We start from the raw sequence: 20,698 nt of genomic DNA on the forward strand, positions 1-20,698 counted from the left end.
GTAAAGGTTGCCTACCACTGCCCTAGGCGACCGCCTATATGGCCTCTATACCTTAAACCAACCCTGAACAGTATGACTGATGGGGAGCAGGACTCGTCCAGTCACGTCCAGTCACTTTATGCTTATAATTCAACAGTTTGTGTGTGCCTCTAATTTTCTGGAGGAGCCCCTTTGACCATGAAATTGAAAACCGTTGCTTAATTGTGGTGGCTTTTTTTGTGGTGTGAGGTTGGAAAACGGGTAATGTCATGCATCAGCTTTATTCATCTGATGATGTAATGATGTTGAGAGTGGTGAACGTTGCAAATCTTTCCATCCCTTATATGGAAAGTCTAAAAATCAATATTATCCTATGGCTTTGTAAACATTTTTTATAAACAATTAATTGTGCCCAATGTCATCATCCTGAGTGATGCGATTTGTATGGTAAATATTATTTTTTTTGTTTTTATTATATCAATATTTTGGTATAATTGTGAAAGCTGTTCATATATAAGTGGCCAGTTTTAATCAATCTGTTTTTACTATTTCCGCCCTGTAAAGTTGAAAGAAATGATTACTTTTTTAAACCATTATACTCGACTAAATATAGCCGTGTTCTGCCGACGAGTGTCTGAAGAACTTTTCCACGACCATTTTTCTTCTTTTTCAAGAGCACCTTAAGGCTCCCAGGACTCACTTGCTATATGTGAAACTGTCTGAGCACCTCTTTCTTTTTGTAACCAGTCTGCAATCTTCCCCACAGCTTTTATGCCAAAGTGTCGGACCTGCACACTGAACTTTACAAAGGCCCGGCGGCTGCGATGGCCAACCCGCTGGTGGCATTCACCCTGATCAAGAGGCTGCATTCAGAGTGGCTGAATGTAGTCTACAGCAACGAAGCCCTGGAGAACGCACAAGGTTAGCTCATGGCTTTCTTTACAGTCACATCTGGTGGTAATAACTCCCCCCCCCCGCCCCCGCCCCTCTTCTCTGCTGTCACCACCCAACCCCCCAGTTCACCTTTTGGCCCTCTGCTGTTCAGCCCTCAGGTCCAGTTACGAGGAGGAAGAGGGCGATCTGCCCAAACTGGAAGACCTCCAGGGGGCCGCCAAGGGGCTGATGAGGCTGCAGGATGTGTATGCTCTCCAGGTTGCAAGCCTCGTAAGGGGTCGTTTCCAGAGAGTCACTAATGGCAAGCCTACTGATATCTACCTGCCCGCAGTGTCCGTCCCGCTGTCTGGTGATGACTGCTTTCTGGTTGGAAAGGTACACAAACCATTATTTTCCTTTATTGCTTCCTCCCGTTGTTTTTACTTTATTTTCCTCGGTGGAAAAAGTACCAACACCACAATCTAAAATACTCCATTACAAGTAACATGCCTGTATTCCAAAGCCTACCTAAGTAAAACAACTGAAGTATTATCAGCAAAATGTACTTAAAGTATCAAAAGTAAAAGTACTTTTAGAGATTAAAGATTTTTACTGTTACAGCATTTTACTGTTGTAGGTGCTTGAGGTGGCGCCAGTATTAACTACTTTATAGTATTAACTACTTTATAGTAGGGCTGTCAATCGCAAATTAATCACACATTTTCTATCTGTTCAAAATGTACCTTAAAGGAGATTTGTCAAGTATTTAATCCTCTTATCAACATGGGAGTGGGTAAATATGCTGCTTTATGCAAATGTATGTATATATTAATTATTGTAAATCAATAAACAACACAAAACAATGACGGATATTGTCCAGAAACCCGCACAGGTACTGCATTTAGAATAAAAAATATGCTCAGATCATAACATGTCAAACTGCAGCCCAACAGGCAACAACAGCTGTCAGTGTGTCAGTGTGCTGACTTGACTATGACTTGCCCCAAACTGCATGTGATTCTCATAAAGTGGGGATGTCTGTCAAGGGACCCCTTTGAAAATGGCCATGCCAGTTCTTCCTCGTCAAAATTTAGCGTAACTTTGGAGAATTATTTGGCCTCCTTTGTGACCAGCTAGTATGACATGGTTGGTACCGATGGATTCCTTTCATATGATGCTAATATCTTCTCTTTAGCTATAATACTGAGCCCGCTACAACCTTAAATATCCCAAGTTGCATTAATGCATACAAGGAATTAGTGGCGTTAAAACAAATTTGCGTTAACGCGTTATTGCAGGTTAACTCTGACAGCCCTACTTTATATACAGTGGGGTAGTTTAGTCTGGAGGCTTCTAATCTAGGGGTCGGCCCCCTCCAAAGAATCACAAGATAAATCTGAGAGGTCCTGAGATGATTAATGAGAAAGGCAAGTTCTGCTACACAGATGTGTGTACAGTTTTTGAATTTTTCTCTTATTGTTGCTTTTTTTGTGAAATATTTGAGAGTTTTATCTCTTTTTGCAGTTTTAAGGGCAAAATCCCTCGTTGGTGAAACTACTAACAACTCATAGACATCTGAGACGTGACCAGAGGCTCAAACTAGACACAGCTTCTTTGTAAGCCAAAACGGTTGAGAACCACAGGTTTGATCTTCAACATTGTATTGTTGATATTTTTTATTTTTTATTTATCTGCAAAGTATAACTATAGCTTGCAAATACATGTAGTGGAGTAAAAAGTACAATATTTCCCCCTTAAAGGTACTGGAGTAGATGTATAAAGTAACATAAAATGGAAATAATATTGTACAGGTACCTCAAAATTGTCCCTAAGTGCAGTTCTTGAGTAAATTTGCTTTGTTGCTTATTTGCCACCTCTGTATTTCCTAAATTATAGCAAGGAGACATGATGAGAGTGTGTTGAAACAAGTCTGTCATCCTTCGTGGTCACTTTCCAGAGTGAAATAAATAACAAGTGCTGGTGTAAAGTCATGACACAGAGAGATATTTGGAAGCTGTTGCTGTGAAAATGTCCCTCCCTGATTAACATCCCACTCTAAAGGCCTGCAAAATACTTTGATTCCAAACCTGTCAGTCATTGTGTGGTGGGAATCCAAACAGCCTGGAAAAAGTGGAGTTCTTCCCGCTGCGTGCCTGGGAATCCGTTTCATGTGAAGATGAATATACTATTATACATATATGAAAGAAAAAACAGGTTCCCCTGCTATAAATTCCACTGTTCATATCCAGTGCTGATGTGTAAGGGCAGGGCACTGTGGGATATCCTCTTGTATGGAAAAGACATTATCTCACGCAGCACAAGCGTTTGGAGCAGAGAGCATGAGCTCACCTTCACTTGTACTGCGGCTGAGATTATCTGAGAGCATTTGTATACAGAGATGCTTAGTTTTATGGTGTTGTCAGTAAAAGAGCTGCCTGCAAGTGCTTTTATATGGCTGTTAAAACGCCCTTCAACACCAGCAGGGTCTGTTAACACACGTTTGTAGCTTGTCAGTTTCATTTGGAGGCATTTTAAAATAGAATACCAGCTGATTCATCCCTCAGTCTATTCTGAGATCTGCACAATATCAACTATTTTTAAGATTCATTGGGTCTTTAGAGACTCCCAAATTATGGGGTGCAATGTTGTGAACTGGTCGTGTGGTAAGGCAGATAAGTTGGTGTGTGTGATCAGTTGAGAGTGTGTTTTTTGGGGGTTAAATGGCACACTGTGCTGTCTGGAGGGGTTGTGGATATATTCTGTGATGCGGGGGAGCCACATGTCACCCTGTTGCTATGTGGGTGCTGTCAGGCCTGTAGTCGGCACCTACTTGAAGGGACTGTTTATAACTTCTTACACGTATAAATCACCCTGGTCGGGGTCCCATGCGCACTCGCAAATGCACGCTCACGTGTGGCTACGCTGACCAGACTCAGACTCCAATACAAACTCCAGTGAAGCACCAAAATCTCTTGGTTGTATCTAGTGAAGCCCGTCTGTTAAACAGTGTTGGCCGCGGTCGGAGGACGCGGGGGAGACCGTAGCTTTGGTCTCCAGGACCGGAGTCTCTGCTGTACTCTGCTCCTCTGTCTGCTTGCCTTCACTCAGCTCGCTCCACTCTCACGTGCATGCGCGCACACTGCACACTGCAGAAGAGTTAGTTTAGCTCTGAGAATATCTAGTGAATGTAAAGTGGACGTTTGTGCAGAAGTAACTGCTGCAGCTCCTCCAGACCAACAGAGGTTTCCCGTGTCTTGTGAAGTGACGGGGCTCCGCAGAGAGAAACGTTATCGTCTCCGACCAAAACTCCGGTGTCTCCCCTGTTCCCTCCGGCCGCGGTCGGGAGGCTGAGGCAGGAAAAGCCAACACTAGGATCAGCATTGATTCATGGAGAGACCTTCGTCTGGTCAGCTAACATTACTGCCAAGCAGCTGAAATATAGAGTGATATTGTGCTTTTAGCTGACGTGTGTCGCCTCACTGTTTTGAGCGATGCTCCTTCATGTCTATGTAGAGCGAACAAGCGCGAGCCCGACGCCGACGTTCGTTGACTTTACGGCCACAGGTGTCGCTGTTAACAAGCAATTCTGATTCTTATAAACAGTCCCTTTAATCATGTCAAGTCTGCTACAAAATGGGTTTAAGAGCAGGTAAAGAGATATACTGGCAGCCAGTGTTCATGACTTCCTTACTGTAAAGATAATCCTTGAGGTGTTCTTTGATCGACAGACATGTAGCTCTGTCCAAAGAGGTCAGACAGGTGGAATCTCTTAGACTGACATAACTAGAGCAGCAACAATTAGTCGTTTAATCGACTAGTCGATCGAAAGAAAATGAATAGCCAACTATTCTGATAATCAATCATTTCAGTCATTTTTTTAAGCAAACGTCAAAATATTTGCTGGTTTTAACTACTCAAATTTGAGGAATTACGGCTTTTATTTGTCGTACATGATAGTAAATGAAACATTTTTGGCTTTAAACTGTTGGACAGAAAAAATATATACAGTTTGAAGTAGGGCTGTCGATCGATTAACATCTATAATCGCAATTAATCGCAGATTGTCCATTGTTAATCACGATTTATCGCGCAATTTTTATATATGTATGTATATACCTTAAATTGAGATTTGTCAAGTATTTAATACTCTTATCAACATGGGAGTGGACAAATATGCTGCTTTATGCAAATGTATGTATATATTTATTACTGTAAATCAATGAACAACACAAAACAATGACAGATATTGTCCAGAAACCCTCACAGGTACTGCATTTAGCATAAAACAATATGCTCCAATCATAACATGGCAAACTGCAGCCCAACAGGCAACAACAGCTGTCAGTGTGTCAGTGTGCTGACTTGACTATGACTTGCCCCAAAACTGCATGTGATTATCATAAAGTGAGCATGTCTGTAAAGGGGAGACTCGTGGGTACCCATAGAACCCATTTTCATTTACATATCTGGAGGTCAGAGGTTAAGGGACCCCTTTGAAAATGGACATGCCAGTTTTTCTTCGCCAAAATGTATTATTTATTTATTTATTTCAGATGATGCCAGTATCTTCATGCTACAACCTCCGAAAGATCAATTGCATTAATGTGTTAAAGAAATTAGTGGCATTAATTCAATTCAATTTATTTTTGTATAGCGTCAAATCACAACAGAAGTTATCTCAAGATGCTTTATATATAGAGCAGGTCTTAGACCGTACACCATAGTTTAGAGACCCAACAAGATCCACCAAGCGCTCTGTGGCCAGGAAAAACTCCCCGATTACTGGGAAGAAACCTGGAGCAGTGCCGGGCTCTGGGTGGGAGGCCATCTGCTGAGACTGGCTATATATAGAGAGAGAGAGAGAGAGAGAGAGAGAAAACAACCACAATAATAGAACAGCAGCTGTAATAACTAATACAAGTAGTAATCCAATACACCACAGACCATGGACGTATAAGAGGGTCCAATAGACCACAGACCATGGAGGTAGAAGAGGGTACAATACACCACAGACCATGGAGGTAGAAGAGGGTCCAATACACCACAGACCATGGACGTATAAGAGGGTCCAATAGACCACAGACCATGGAGGTAGAAGAGGGTCCAATACACCACAGACCATGGACGTAGAAGAGGGTCCAATAGACCACAGACCATGGAGGTATAAGAGGGTCCAATAGACCACAGACCATGGAGGTATAAGAGGGTCCAATAGACCACAGACCATTGAGGTATAAGAGGGTCCAATAGACCAATTCAATTCAATTCAATTCAATTTATTTTTATATAGCGTCAAATCATAACAGAAGTTATCTCGAGACGCTTTATATATAGAGCAGGTCTTAGACCACCATAGTTTAGAGACCCAACAAGATCCACCAAGCGCGCTGTGGCCAGGAAAAATGTGTGTGTGGGACGTCCCTGTGATCGATGCCTGTGCGGTGGTTCCCGCAGCATCAGCATGCTTGCTGGGAGTTTTTGATGTCTTTGGCAGTGACCGAGAAGTCTCATTCTCCAGGCTGCCACTTTGTCGCTTAGCATTGGTAGTCCCTCGTTAGCCTTGGTCGTTAGCCTTGGTAGTCCCTCGTTAGCCTTGTTAGTCCCTCGTAAAGACGGAATTAATTAATGATGGTAGCATTTGGTGTCAAGCATGCAGCAGACGCGGCAGCAGATGCAACCACAAACTAAGTGACATCCAGATCCAGGTGTAACACTGCTCCAGGTGTAACACTGCTCCAGGTGTACCTGCGAGACAAGGAGGCACAAGGACTCCGGGGAAAAAATGAAGTTAGTAACAATGAATGGGACATGAATATATACAGAAGGAGAGAGGAGCTCAGTGGCATAGGAAGTCCCCCAGCAGTCTAGGCCTATAGCAGCTTAACTAGGGGCTGGTCAAAGACAGCCCTAACTATAAGCGTTATCAAAGAGGAAAGTCTTTAGCCTGCTCTTATGGTACATGTCCACAGGGGCGTTTTTTATCGCGAGGGGACGCGACGCTTCCCAACATTGGACGCTTGGTGGGCTGTCCCTAGAAACAAGGCACTCGGCTCCTGATTGGACGAACGTTTTCCCTCCGTTGGCTGCTGCTCAAACCGGAACCAGTATGGAGGCTCGTTTGGAAACTATCTTCTCTTATTTCACGTAAATAGTTCACTGAAATGTGTTTCTGAAAACATTTGAGGCGAGAAATAATCCATGCAGTTGATGAATCTGTCTTTATTTTGGCTCAACAACGTTTAGTTTAAAAGATTATCGGGAGTTTCGAGAGGCGGCGCGTCGCGTCAGACGCCCGTGATTTGCATAAAGTAGCCAGGACTTCAACTTTATGCAAATGAGGAGCGGGCTTCCTGCACGCCTAGTCTCTCGAATCGCGACGCCACGCTACCAGAATGCATTGCGCGGCTGCTTGCATAGACAATGAATGGGGAGCGTGGAAAGCACGGAACCTGTGGACACGTACCATTAAATGTGGAGAGGGTGTCTTCCTCCCAGACTGAAACTGGGAGCTAGTTCCACAGAAGAGGAGCTTGATAGCTGAAGGCTCTGGCTCCCATTCTACTTTTGGAGACTCTAGGAACCTCAAGTAACCCTGCTGCATTCTGGGAGCGCAGTGCTCTACTGGGGTAATAGGGTACTATGAGCTCTTTATAAATGATAGGGCCTGACCGTTTAGTGCTTTGTACATGCTTTCTTAAAACGAATCTGCATTAACACATTATTATCGTGTTAACATTGACAGCCCTAATTTGAAAATGTAATGAGCATTTTTCACTATTTTATAGTCTAAACAATGAATCAAATAACCGACAAAATGATCACACATTAATCAATAATGGAAATAATCATAAGTTGCAGCCCTGGATGAGACAAACTGGACAGAAAATAACTATTACATTACTCTGAAAAATAAAACAAGTTATTACATCACATCCTGTATTCAAGTCACGTAATGCTGCTCTCATTATAACCTTCATTTAATCAGGTAATATCTTTAAGATCAAGATCTCTAGCAAGAGAGACCTGAGTACAGCAGAAGAAATAAGACACACAACAAAATGCAGTCGGCCAAACACACGCACATCAGAACCAATCCCAGACACAGTCTCTGGACAGGTCCACAATAAAAAGGTTGAATTCATCCAGTGGGATACTTTCAAGTTTTAATGTCTCATACTGTCTGTGTTGATTATCTACAGTATTTCACCTCACGTTTTTACATTCCTCCTACCTGCCATCAGTGGAAAATGCCATTTTCTTAGTAATTCAAGAAGTAGTTGATGTAGCCAAATGGTTTGGCCCAAAGGCGGCCTAAATCCATCATGCCAGGGTGACAAAATTACGCCGGCTGAATGACGAGATAGAACTGGCTGAAGAGACTGGTCTGATTGTGGCTGCTGCCAGTAAAGCTAGACAGACTGACTGCTGCTAACTAGATGTGACCCCGAAACTTAGCCAAATCTGGCAGCCGTGTGTGTACATGGACCAGAGCCGGCTGACATTCGGTCCTCCAGTCTAGTGTCTGAACACATCCGAACATGCCAACACTTAGTTGCCTTTGGAATTATGTTCTATCAAATCCTAATTAAAAGTAACCCAGGTGTTATTTTACGCAGGTGGCCTACGAGCAGGAAGACTACTACCACTCTGTGCAGTGGTTGGAGGAGTCGGTGCGTCTCTTCAGGGGAACAAGAGGCGAGTGGAGCCCTGAGAATGAAGGGACTTTAGAGGACGCTCTGGATCACTTGGCCTTCTCTCACTTTAAAGTAAGTAGAGGGACACTTTGGAAGGCGATTGATGATTGCACTGCCCTAAATTCCTCTCATTGTTTCAGACAGGAAACGTCTCCTACGCTCTCAGTTTATCTCAGGAGTTGCTGCATCATGGTAGTTATTTTTATTGAACTTGTCCCTTTCCTTTTATCCTGTCTGTGATGCATAAAAACCTCTCTTAACTTCTGTGAACTCGCCTGAACTGACTTACTGAAGCCTGTACTGTGATGAAGAAACATGCCATATAATGTAAAGTATTCACACGTTTCTTCTCAGATCCAATGAATGGAAGAGTTTTGCAGAATGTTGAGAAATACGAGAAGCTGCTGGTGACGAGTCCACCGACATCAGTCAGGGTCGACAGGCTGAGGAGACCCACCTCTAACTATTTAAGGACCAGGGACACTTACGAGAGACTCTGCCAGACCCAAGGCTCTCAGGTATTCATCACATTCAATCATTCCGGGTTTTTTTGGTTAAGTTTTTCCTTATCCGATGTGAGGGTTGAACTGTCAAGGACAGAGGGTGTCGTATCCTGTACAGATTGTGAAGCCCCCCGAGGCAAATTTGTGATTTGTGATTTTGGGCTATACAAATAAAATTGACTTGACTTACGGTGTATTAGGAAAATATCTGGAACGGATCAGGGATAAGTTAATACAACAACCAGAGTATTATAATTGTATAATACCACCCAAATTTGCAATTGAATTCTGCTCTTTAAAATGCACATATTCCTTCAGAGACATACCAATAAATCAATTTTCTCATATGTTGTTCATCTGCTGTTGTACATTTAAGTCCATGTTAGAGTTCAGCATAGCCAGCAGTGAGTTATGTCTTCCTGCTGGATGTGTAATGTTAAAGGGTAGAATGTTACATGTAGAAAAAGAAAATTAGTATTTTCCTGTGTCTGGTTATATACTGGAAAAACAAAGTTCGGAAACTTGTGTTTGGTGGATTATTTCTCTGTTGTTACAATGCTAATTGGCATTGTATTTTACATCGTTGGAAAGCCTGTTTATTTACCTTCACAATGATGTCCAACTTGTGGGATGAGCAGCACAGCTGATTATGTGGGTAGGGCCCAAGAAAAATGTTCCAAAATGCTCTGCCAATGGTAAACAGTGTATTCTCATAAGGCTACCAGGAAGCCTGCAATGACTGCCCTTCACCGTCAGGCCCATTTGTGCTGGTGTCGACAACACAGACAATGGAACCTGAACATGTGGGGGAATGTCATGTTCAGTGATGAGTCCAGGTTCTGTCTGCGAAAGTTGGATGACCGTGTCAAAGTATGGAGACGACGTGGAGAACGCTATGCTGATTGTTGCACCGATGGAGTAACAGCTTTTGGTGGGGGCAGTGTCATGGTGTGGGGCGGCATCTCCCTCACTTGCAAAACAAGGCTTGTCATCATTGAAGGCCATGTCAATGCAGTGAGATATCAGGATGAGATTCTGCAGCCAGTGCCGATCCCATATCTCCACAATCTGGCACCTAACTTCATCATCCAAGAAAACAACGCTCGCCCCCACAGAGCCAGGGTTATCATAGACTACCTCCACAATGTGGGAGTAGAGAGAATGGAACGGCCTGCCAAGAGTCCAGACCTCAACCCAATTCAACACTTGTAGGATCAGCTTGGGCGTGCTGTACGTGTTAGAGTGACCAACACAACCTCGCTGGCTGACCTGCAACAAATCCTGGTTGAGGAATGGAACGCCATCCCACAGCAACATGTGACCTGGTTGGTGACCAGCATGAGGAGGAGGTGCCAGGCTGTTGTGGCTGCTTATGGATCTTCCACCGTTACTGAGGCTCCTGACGGTGTATTAAATGAATAAAGTGTAAAATTGCCAATATGTCTTGTTTGTTCTTTGTTACTGATAGAGAGTTCAATCATCCAATCCAGCAAACAACTCAAAACAAGAGTCAATACCAACAGGAGAATACACTGATTACCATTGACGGAGCATTTTGGCAAATTTTTCTTGGGCGCTACCCACATAATCAGCTGTGCTGCTCATCCCACAAGTGCATGATCCTTACAAGTTGGACATCATTGCGAAGGTAAATAAACAGGCTTTCCAACGATGTAAAATACAATGCCAATTAGCATTGTAACAACAGAGAAATAATCGACCAAACACAAGTTTCCAAACTTTGTTTTTCCAGTTTATTTGCAATTCCAGAGCATAGTTTATTTATATATATTTTTTTATTTAAATCACATTAGGATTCAAACAAGAGCCTACAGACATGTTAGTGGCTCTTAGGCACAGCTGTGCTTTGAGCTAAATGCTAACGTCAGCATGCTCCCATGACAATGCTAACATGCTGATGTTTATTATGTTGGTGACCATTTAGTGTGTTAGCATGCTAATATTTGCTAATTAGCACCAAAGTGCGGCTGACTCTGATGGGAATGTCCCTAGTTTTGCGGGTATTTGGTCATAAACCAAAGTATTAGACAGATATGTGGACTCGAGTCACATGACTTTGACTCGAGTCACAAATTTAATGACTTTAGACTCTTTAGCCTTTTGACTTGAAAATACTTGATACCTTCCCCCAAGCCCAAAGATTGAAATGTACACCTATTTTATTTAAAATGTTTGCCATGAATCAATTAATTTCTCTTCTTTTCCTGAATCAACCAATCTGAGAGCATCCAATCAAGTTGCAGGAGAAAACCATGGAGAACTAATGTAAAGTTACTGAGTTCCAGTTGGAATAGATGATACCAAAGATAATTTTGACACACATACAAAAACTATGCGGTTCTTAACAAAAAATGAATGTCAAATGCGGGGGTCGAAAATTATAGACGAAGATGCAAATGGCATTACATTTGATGAAGAGCGCATTATGACTTGTTTAGGATTCAAAACTCAAAGTTTAGGACTTGGGACTTGACTTGGGACTTGAGTGAAAAGACTTGAGACTTACTTGTGACTTCCGAAACAATGACTTGGTCCTACCTTTGGTACTCTGACCTGATGATGGCGTTAAGTAATGGTAAATGGACTTGCATTTATATAGCGCTTTTTTAGTCTTCCGACCACTCAAAGCTCTTTACACTACATATCAGCATTCACCCATTCACACGTGGCTATGCTGAACTCTAACATGGACTTAAATGTACAACAGCAGATGAACAACATATGAGAAAATGTATTTATTGGTATGTCTCTGAAGGAATATGTGCATTTTAAAGAGCAGAAGCTGCTAGGGTGCCAACTTTGCCCATCAGGATCTAATCTAAATACTCATTCACATCAACCAGGAGCAATTTGGGGTTCAGTTTCTTGCTCAAGGACACATCGACATGTGACTCGGAGCAGCCGGGGATCGAACCACCGACCTTTCGATTGGTGAACAACCTGCCCACAGCCGCCCTGTATAGTATAAGTAAAAGTGATTACCACATTCAATAGGATTCATTCTCTCAGTGTCATAAACACCTGTACCAAATTTCATGGCAGTTCGTCCAATTGTTGTCAAGATATTTCACTAAAAAACTAAAAATGTGAACCAAAGTCAGTAGGCTTCATCCTCTGGAGATCATGAATGTCTGTACAGAAAAACATCAGCAATCTATCCAATAGTTGTTGAGATATTTCAGTCTGAACCAAAGTGGTAGAATTACATTTTCAAGTTTCAGCCCATCCAAGACGTTGTAATGGGAATTTCCTTGGCCATAAAAAGACTATTATTATTCTAAAGCTATTGTGTGGAGAGAGAACAATGTTTGCAGACGAAATTCTTGCTTTGATGCCTGTTTCTCTTAGCAGCCGATGCATTTTGAAAACCCCAGACTATTCTGCGACTACTTCACCAACGGGAACCCTGGACTGCTGCTGCTGCCGGTGAGACGTGAAGTGCTGAGCCTGCAGCCGTATGTGGTCCTGTACCACAACTTCATCACTGACTCAGAGGCTGAGGACATCAAGATGACTGCCCAGCCAGGAGTGAGTGCAACTTCCTCAACACCTCATCACAATAAAATGAAAAGCACATCCCTCCATTACGTCAGCTTTTTAGGAATTAAGAAAAGGAGCCATGATTTTACAGTCAACACTGCTTTTTTTTGTTAATCCAATTAGGTCGTCAAATGGTTTTGTAATTCACTGAGTTTTCTCTCATGGGAATCACAAAAAGTGGAGCTGGAGGAGTTTAAGAGAGTCTGTTGAAGATTGTTGAACTCAACAAATAGACGAACCACGTTAGAGAATAAATCATTTTGCCATGTGAATGTCGTATACCTTAATCTCACATTGAGGAATCAGGTCTATTAAGACCCGGTTACCTGCAATTACCAGGGATATTGGGCCTCATGCAGGAAGCGATATACAAACAAATTGCCTCTTATTTTTGTTTGTATCCACGATTTCTTCTCATATATAATATTTAGGGGGCGTTACCTATGCTAACACATGTCCTTATATAATGTTTAGGGGCATTACCTATGTTAACACATGTCCTTATATAATGTTTAGGGGCATTACCTATGTTAATACATGTCCTTATATAATGTTTAGGGGCGTTACCTATGTTAACACATGTCCTTATATAATGTTTAGGGGCGTTACCTATGTTAACACATGTCCTTATATAGTGTTAAGGGGACGTTACCTATGCTAACACATGTCCTTATATAATGTTAAGGGGGCGTTACCTATGCTTACACATGTCCTTATATAGTGTTAAGGGGTTGTTACCTATGCTTACACATGTCCTTATATAGTGTTAAGGGGACGTTACCTATGCTAACACATGTCCTTATATAGTGTTAAGGGGGCGTTACCTATGCTTACACATGTCCTTATATAGTGTTAAGGGGACGTTACCTATGCTAACACATGTCCTTATATAATGTTAAGGGGGCGTTACCTATGCTAACACATGTCCTTATATAATGTTAAGGGGGCGTTACCTATGCTAACACATGTCCTTATATAGTGTTAAGGGGGCGTTACCTATGCTTACACATGTCCTTATATAGTGTTAAGGGGACGTTACCTATGCTAACACATGTCCTTATATAGTGTTAAGGGGACGTTACCTATGCTAACACATGTCCTTATATAGTGTTAAGGGGACGTTACCTATGCTAACACATGTCCTTATATAATGTTAAGGGGGCGTTACCTATGCTTACACATGTCCTTATATAGTGTTAAGGGGACCTTACCTATGCTAACACATGTCCTTATATAATGTTAAGGGGGCGTTACCTATGCTAACACATGTCCTTATATAATGTTAAGGGGGTATTACCTATGCTAACACATGTCCTTATATAATGTTAAGGGGGCGTTACCTATGCTAACACATGTCCTTATATAATGTTAAGGGGGCGTTACCTATGCTAACACATGTCCTTATATAATGTTAAGGGGGCGTTACCTATGCTAACACATGTCCTTATATAGTGTTAAGGGGACGTTACCTATGCTAACACATGTCCTTATATAATGTTAAGGGGGCGTTACCTATGCTAATAAACATTCGGCCACACGCCTGTAATTTCTGATCAAGTGGGATTCATCATTCTGGGTGAGAGCAGATATGGATGGTTAAGAACATTTGGTGCATCTGGACTTGACTTCTCTTATTTTTTCTCTTAACAGAAAATTAAGAGAAAGTAGAAGAGAAATTTATGAAAATGTTGCTGCATGAGACCCATTGTTTTATATTTGTCCTTGTTCATATCAGGATATATTATGTCTTTGTGGTGTTCCACCAGAAAACTGCCCTCTGTTGATGTTAGCTTTGCTGGTATCACTGTTATTTCAGGTGGTTTCCCAACACATGGACATCTGCCCAGATGTTAGCTTTCCATTAAGTGTAATGAAAATTGGTAGAATTTGAGCAGGACTATAAAATTGTCATTTCACTTATAGTGCAATGTCAAAAGGAGATATTGACTATGGCCTCTGTCCTAAAGTCACATTTTAAATCCATCTTTAATACACTGTCTTCAAGACGGCGCACAGTACAGTATATAATTGAAACTGTTATCCCCGAGCTGTGCGTTGGCAGGGACACTACAGCTGATCTCTACTGACTGAGATAAGATCAATACTCACAAGGTGTCACTTACCATGTTCTGATACTGGTCATCCACCACATCTTCATCACAGATATTATGTTGAATGCTTTCTTTGTCTCTTACTCGGAGCATCCAATTGCATAGCTGCGTATTCAGCTGCGTTCGTATCGTTTGTCTCAACTTAAGTTTGCACTTCTAGGAGGCAGTGAAGCTTTTGAATGTTTAAAAACTTAAACAAGGCTTTTATCGTTTTCAGTGGTGGACAAGTACATTTACTCAAGTTCTGTAATGAATTAAACATTTGAGGTACTTTTACTACATAGACCATGTGTGTATGGACCAACTACGACAGTAAAATGCTGCTTTCAAATCAATGCATCTGGAACAATAATCCAATTATGTAATATATATATAACAGTATGGGGCCATTATGCATAATGAGTACTTTGTGTTTTGATGCTTTAAGTACATTTTGCTGATTATACTTTGTTGAGTGCATTGAAAAGGAGAATTAGTCAAAGTCAAGGGGCAACATTGTGCTACAAGTTCTTGATAGATTGAAATTATTTTTATCGAATTAAGAGTAAATGTGCCTATAAAAGCATATTTTTTGTAACCATGCATATGTTACTTAGTAATTTGCTGTGCTGTGGGTCTTGCTGGTTGCTGGGGTCTAAGCCAACCTTTTCCTACTGGAAAGAGCTTATGGAGGAAGAGTTGGTCTGCCTCCAAACATTTAGCAAGGCTTAAAGGAATGAGGGATGCATTACTGTAAAAACTTGGCTGAGCGCCTTAAACTGTCCAAATAACCCCGCTGGGCTCCACTGGTAAATATTCAGTCCACTATCATGGAGCCTCAGCATCTATATGAAAGCAACCATCACCTCTCTGCACATCTAAAGGAACGCTACAGTGCCGGGTCCTCAGAGCTGGCTCACTTACTCTAGGGAATATTTGGTGGGCTTACTCAATTGGTGCCCTATAGTTTCTGTGAGGTTTTGGCATTGTTCAATGAGTTTTCCAGCCTGCGCTCAGATGGAAACCCCTGTATTTATTTCATCATTATGTCAGCCTGTGGCTTTATTGAAAACAGGCCCAGGGTACGGTATTAGTTTGGAGCAGCATTCGTTAACCACAAGCATAGTTTACACTTTGTCCATACTGGATCCCAGAGCCCTTAACACAGGTCTGTTGTTTGGAGTTAATACATCTGTCATTGTATTGCGTTCTTGATGATTAATTGATGTGTGAAATAATAAGTTATTGGCACGATTTGTACAATTTTTCCTCTTTTGTGTAAGCCCTTTAGAGTAGAGAGTGACGTACAGTAATGTCACTCATGGCCATAAGGTGCCTGGATGTCATCAGGAGTTTGATCTGCAAAATGAATCAGAATCAGTTACCAGTTTTCTGCATTGTACCAATTTATGTGCCCGTTGCAAATCGGAAACGTACGACATAAGCAGAATACAGTGTGACGATTCTGCAGTCCAAATAAATCACTGAGGCTCAACTTTAAGAAGGACAGACTCCCCAAGACTCCCTTCCAGACTGAGACTTTGAGGTGACAAGTTGAAGATAAGATGAAACTTAAAACTAATACCTGTAGGGGAAGGAGGTAATCTGAACTCCATAACTCCCCCAAACCCCAACAAAATTGGACATGCAAGATTAGAAGAATAATGGAAGTCCATCTTAGCAGCTTTTTGAATCCCCATTCTTGATTTTCTCATATCTGCTCTCAGTTTTTATTTGGACACATCATTACCTCCACCAAGGCCGAAGGCCTAGGAAGGAGGTTACGTTTTCACCGGCGTTGGTTTGTCCGTTTGGATGATTACTCCAAAAGTCCGCGATGGATTTGAATGACATTTTTTGGAGGGGTGGGGTGTGGCACATTGAACAATCCATTCGATTTTGGTGGCGATCCGGGTCATGATCCGGCTTCGTTTTTTTTTTTTAATAACTCCACTCAGCCTGTGCATTAACACCACAGGCTTTAAGACATGCGCAGTGTGACTGATGACGCAGTCATAATGCAGCGGGGAGGGGGGAGCAACATACATGGCACCTGCCTTGGCGGAGGTCTACGCTCTCCGAGTTCACTTCTAGTTGGAACATGTTTTCATGCTGCCTGCGGCAGCTGGACATCAGAGCTCGGCTGCTGTAACAATCACAGCCTCATAAAATGTATTTTTTTCTGTCTTTGCTGAGAAGTTGAGGCGATCTGTCGTGGCAGCTGGAGAGAAACAAGCAACGGCAGAATATCGCATCAGCAAGAGGTACAAATGACTTAGTTACTTATAACACTTGTGGTAGTTATTAATTAAACTTAAACCACTTGACGGTGTGCAAATGATGGTAGGTATACTTTGAATGCTCAAGTATTTATTAATATGTCTTATTTCTAGTGCATGGCTGAAGGGCTCAGCACACCCAACTGTTGTGAAGCTGGACCGCAAGATCTCCATGCTCACAGGTCTGAATGTGAAGCATCCGTATGGCGAGTACCTCCAAGTAGTGAATTATGGGATTGGTGGCCATTATGAGCCTCACTTTGACCACGCTACAGTAAGTTGATTGCTTGTTTAACAATTTCCAACACTTTATTATATTGCTACTTACAGTATATCCTCTGCATGTTGTCTGTGCTTACACTAATCATAATTATATCAACTATTTACATTCTCCAGTCGCCTTCAAGTCCCGTGTTCAAGCTGAAAACTGGGAATCGAGTGGCAACCTTGATGATATATGTGAGTGAAGTCTGCCTCTATGACCCTGCATGACCCAGATAGCAAGCCAAAGGTTCTTGGGCAGGTTCCTGTTCCTGCTACTCCAAAGTCTTCCTGTAATTAAAAACACAGAGGTCAGGTCTTTGCCATGAATGCTGCAAGACTTTGGAACAGCCTGCCTGAGAAACTGGCCTAGATGTGACCTCAGGGCTTCAATTACACTTTTATAGATGTTCTGTCAAACAACAAACTCAAACCCAACTCTAGTGTTTGTGTCTGGCCTCTATTATAACAGCCTACTTCTATATTTTGGTTTACATGCTTTAATGTTAAAAAGCTTTTCCCTTACCAGCTGTGCTGCAATACCTGTTTTCAACCTCTTTCTGAAATGCTCTGTTTGAGCTCCGCCACCCCCAAAAAAAGCCCATTCTGCTCTGATTGGTCAGCTGGCAAACTGTTGTGATTGGTCAAACTGTTTGGACTCCACTCCAGCTCCACTCTAACTAGCTTTGTTTTAGGGTGTGCCAAACTAGCTGCTAGGCAGGTTGTTACGTTGTTAACGAAAATGAAAAGTGTACAAACACCAACTTCAAACTACTTTCTAACAGAAAGCGTGACTTAACTCTACCACTCAACACTCTAGCAATAAACACTCTTAAATAACTCAGCTTAAATCTACTGCTCCACAGACACAGCGATAACAATCTTTAACACTGTGAAACAACTCTGCTGAATCCAGCATACACTAGTCAACCACTGTCGACTCAAACCACAAGACACACGGTAACTCCATACTGCCGTTTGGCCCACTGGCACCGTACGCTCCTCTCTCCCGGCCTCTTATCCTCCCGGCCCTGATTGGCGATTTGGTGCAGCCGTGTGCTTCCATTAACAGCAGCTGCACAGGGGGGGAGGGCGGCACCTGAGGAGACACAGGAGAGAGCACAAAAACACAAAACACACGCAACACGACACGGCACGTAACACAGGTATTATGCGAATGTGTTACTTTGTGACATCACCATGTTATGAAAGAAAAGGCGGGACTTTAAGCAAGGCGTTTCAGGCATGGATGTATTTAAAGAACTGGATCCAGCGTTGGAGGCGGTGCCCCGGTCATTCCTATGCGAGTTGCTCAGTGGCGCATGAAGCTATGGCTCGACTTCCGTCTGGAAAAGTACCCGGATCTTGGCGCAGTAGCATCCGAGATGATTGGCGGAGTAGCATCCGCTCGGTCACATGACTCGGTCACGGGGTCCCAACGTCACGCCGTCGTCACGGCTTGCGCTCCAGCCTCGGTCTGGGTCTCATTCACATGAACGGAGGAAGGAAAATAACTCTGGATTCAGCTGTTAGTGCGTTTTACAACTTTAAAAACTTTTTTAAATAAGGACTATTAGAGTGTTCGTACTGGGGAGTTGCTTCACCTCAAAAAAAATGTTCCACTGAGTTACAGACGTCTCTTTCCCAATGTAAGTCTATGGGGAAAAGTCTTTTTGGGCCCAATGCATCACGTGACAGACTCGGAAGTTGTACTACTGCCGTTTGGCCACTACGAAAGTCAGGATCGACGACCAGCGCACTTCCTGGGGGCTTGATTTCAGGCAGTTGAGGAGCAGTGTTTCTGTGGGGGGGAGGAACTCCCTTTGGCCTAGACTTTGGGCTTTGTAACTTTGCAGACCTTTTACATGCACAAAAAACTATATAACACCCTAAAGGATAAGGAGAATGCACAAATGCGTAATAAATCCCTTTTAAAAGCCATTTTTTTTATGACTAATCTGTAATCATATATTATTAGTATTACTATTGTCATTAAGAATCTCATGAGAAGATTTGAGTAAAATTGGATAGTGGTTTAAATAAAAGAACAGCTTTTTGTGAGGCTTTGAAAACAGCAGACAGAGTGGCTTTTCATAACACGAGCACATAAACACAAGACACAACTCTGAAGGAATGTCCTTTTCCACAGCTCAGCTCTGTCGAGGCAGGTGGGTCCACAGCCTTCATCTACGGCAACTTCAGCGTCCCCGTCATGGAGGTAAACACTGTCTACGATGAGCTGAAAGCAGCCCCTCTTGTCTTCATGTCATTTCTTACCTCAAGCTATATTATTTTCACCTCACTCTGCGCCTCGCTCACATTCTCTGGTGCAGCTGTCAAAATGCTAAAAGGTCAGATCATAGCAGCAACAGCCATGAGATTCTTTTTAACCACAATACTGCTATTGTGTAGTGGACCCTCAGTGGAGTTTGAAAAATGAGCTGCAGTGGAAGGTTTACCAGGCCATCCCCGGGTTTAACCTCTCACCTTTCATTTTATTGAGATCTCACTTGGCTGTTTATACAGAAAATAACTGATCCTCATCAACAGATCAAATTACCAATAATATAGTCATGCTTGAAATACAGCTCTACCTGAGATATTTAGATTAAAGCTGAATAAAATAATCTATTATGATTATCGATAAAGATTGTTTAGCTGAATTTTCAATACATACAACATGCCGTAGTTTTAGCTTCTCATGAGTGAAGATTTTCAAATTTTCTGAAAATCTTGTCGGTCAAACAAAACAATTGTGAAATTGTGACGGGCATTTTTCGAGATAATAACGCGTCAACGCAAATTCGTTTGAACACTCGTAATTTCAACTTGAGATATTTTAGGTTGTAGCGAGCTTAGTTTTAAAGTAGAGGAAGAAGATACTGAAGATAATGGCATCATGAAACTTGAAAACCTAAAGAATTAATCGGTATCAACCATGTCATAGTAGCTTGTCGCAAAGGTGGCTAAATAACACTCCAAAGTTATGCAAAATTTTGGTGAGGAAAAACTCTCATGGCCATTTTCAAAGGGGTCCCTTGACCTCTGACCTCAAGATATATGAATATAAATGGGTTCTATGGGGCATGTCATAGTCAATTCAGCACACTGACAGTTGTTGTTGCCTGTTGGGCTACAGTTTGCCATATTATGATTTGAGAATATTTTATTATGCTAGATTTGGGACAATGTTTGTCATTGTTTTGTGTTGTTAATTGATTTCCAATAATAAAATATATACATACATTTGCATAAAGCAGCATATTTGCTCACTCCCATGTTGATAATAGTATTAAATACTTGACATATCTCTCTTTAAAGGTACATTTTGAACAGATAAAAAATGTGTGATTAATTTGTGATTAATCATGATTAACTATGTACAATCATGCGATTAATCGTGATTCAATATTTTTAATCGATTGACAGCCCTATTTGGTAATGAAAATAATTGTTAG

At 41.9% G+C, this 20,698-nt stretch overlaps 1 protein-coding gene across 3 annotated transcripts in view; it reads left to right on the top strand.

Annotated features, from left to right (window-relative positions):
• Positions 1–20,698, top strand: part of p4ha3 (prolyl 4-hydroxylase, alpha polypeptide III) — a 56,028-nt gene that overhangs the window by 31,941 nt on the left and 3,389 nt on the right. Inside the window, exons 2-11 of one of the 3 annotated variants that reach the window (XM_074640528.1) lie at positions 746–900; positions 1,025–1,248; positions 8,469–8,618; positions 8,687–8,738; positions 8,901–9,064; positions 12,419–12,598; positions 16,900–16,964; positions 17,094–17,253; positions 17,376–17,438; positions 19,390–19,458. In XM_074640528.1, the coding sequence (XP_074496629.1) occupies positions 746–900; positions 1,025–1,248; positions 8,469–8,618; positions 8,687–8,738; positions 8,901–9,064; positions 12,419–12,598; positions 16,900–16,964; positions 17,094–17,253; positions 17,376–17,438; positions 19,390–19,458 (1,282 nt within the window). The remainder of the gene's footprint in view (positions 1–745; positions 901–1,024; positions 1,249–8,468; positions 8,619–8,686; positions 8,739–8,900; positions 9,065–12,418; positions 12,599–16,899; positions 16,965–17,093; positions 17,254–17,375; positions 17,439–19,389; positions 19,459–20,698) is intronic. The other 2 variants (XM_074640529.1, XM_074640530.1) reach the window with 2 other exon arrangements.

Source organism: Sebastes fasciatus, chromosome 7, assembly GCF_043250625.1.
Source record: "Sebastes fasciatus isolate fSebFas1 chromosome 7, fSebFas1.pri, whole genome shotgun sequence".
Taxonomy (NCBI): Eukaryota; Metazoa; Chordata; class Actinopteri; order Perciformes; family Sebastidae; genus Sebastes; species Sebastes fasciatus.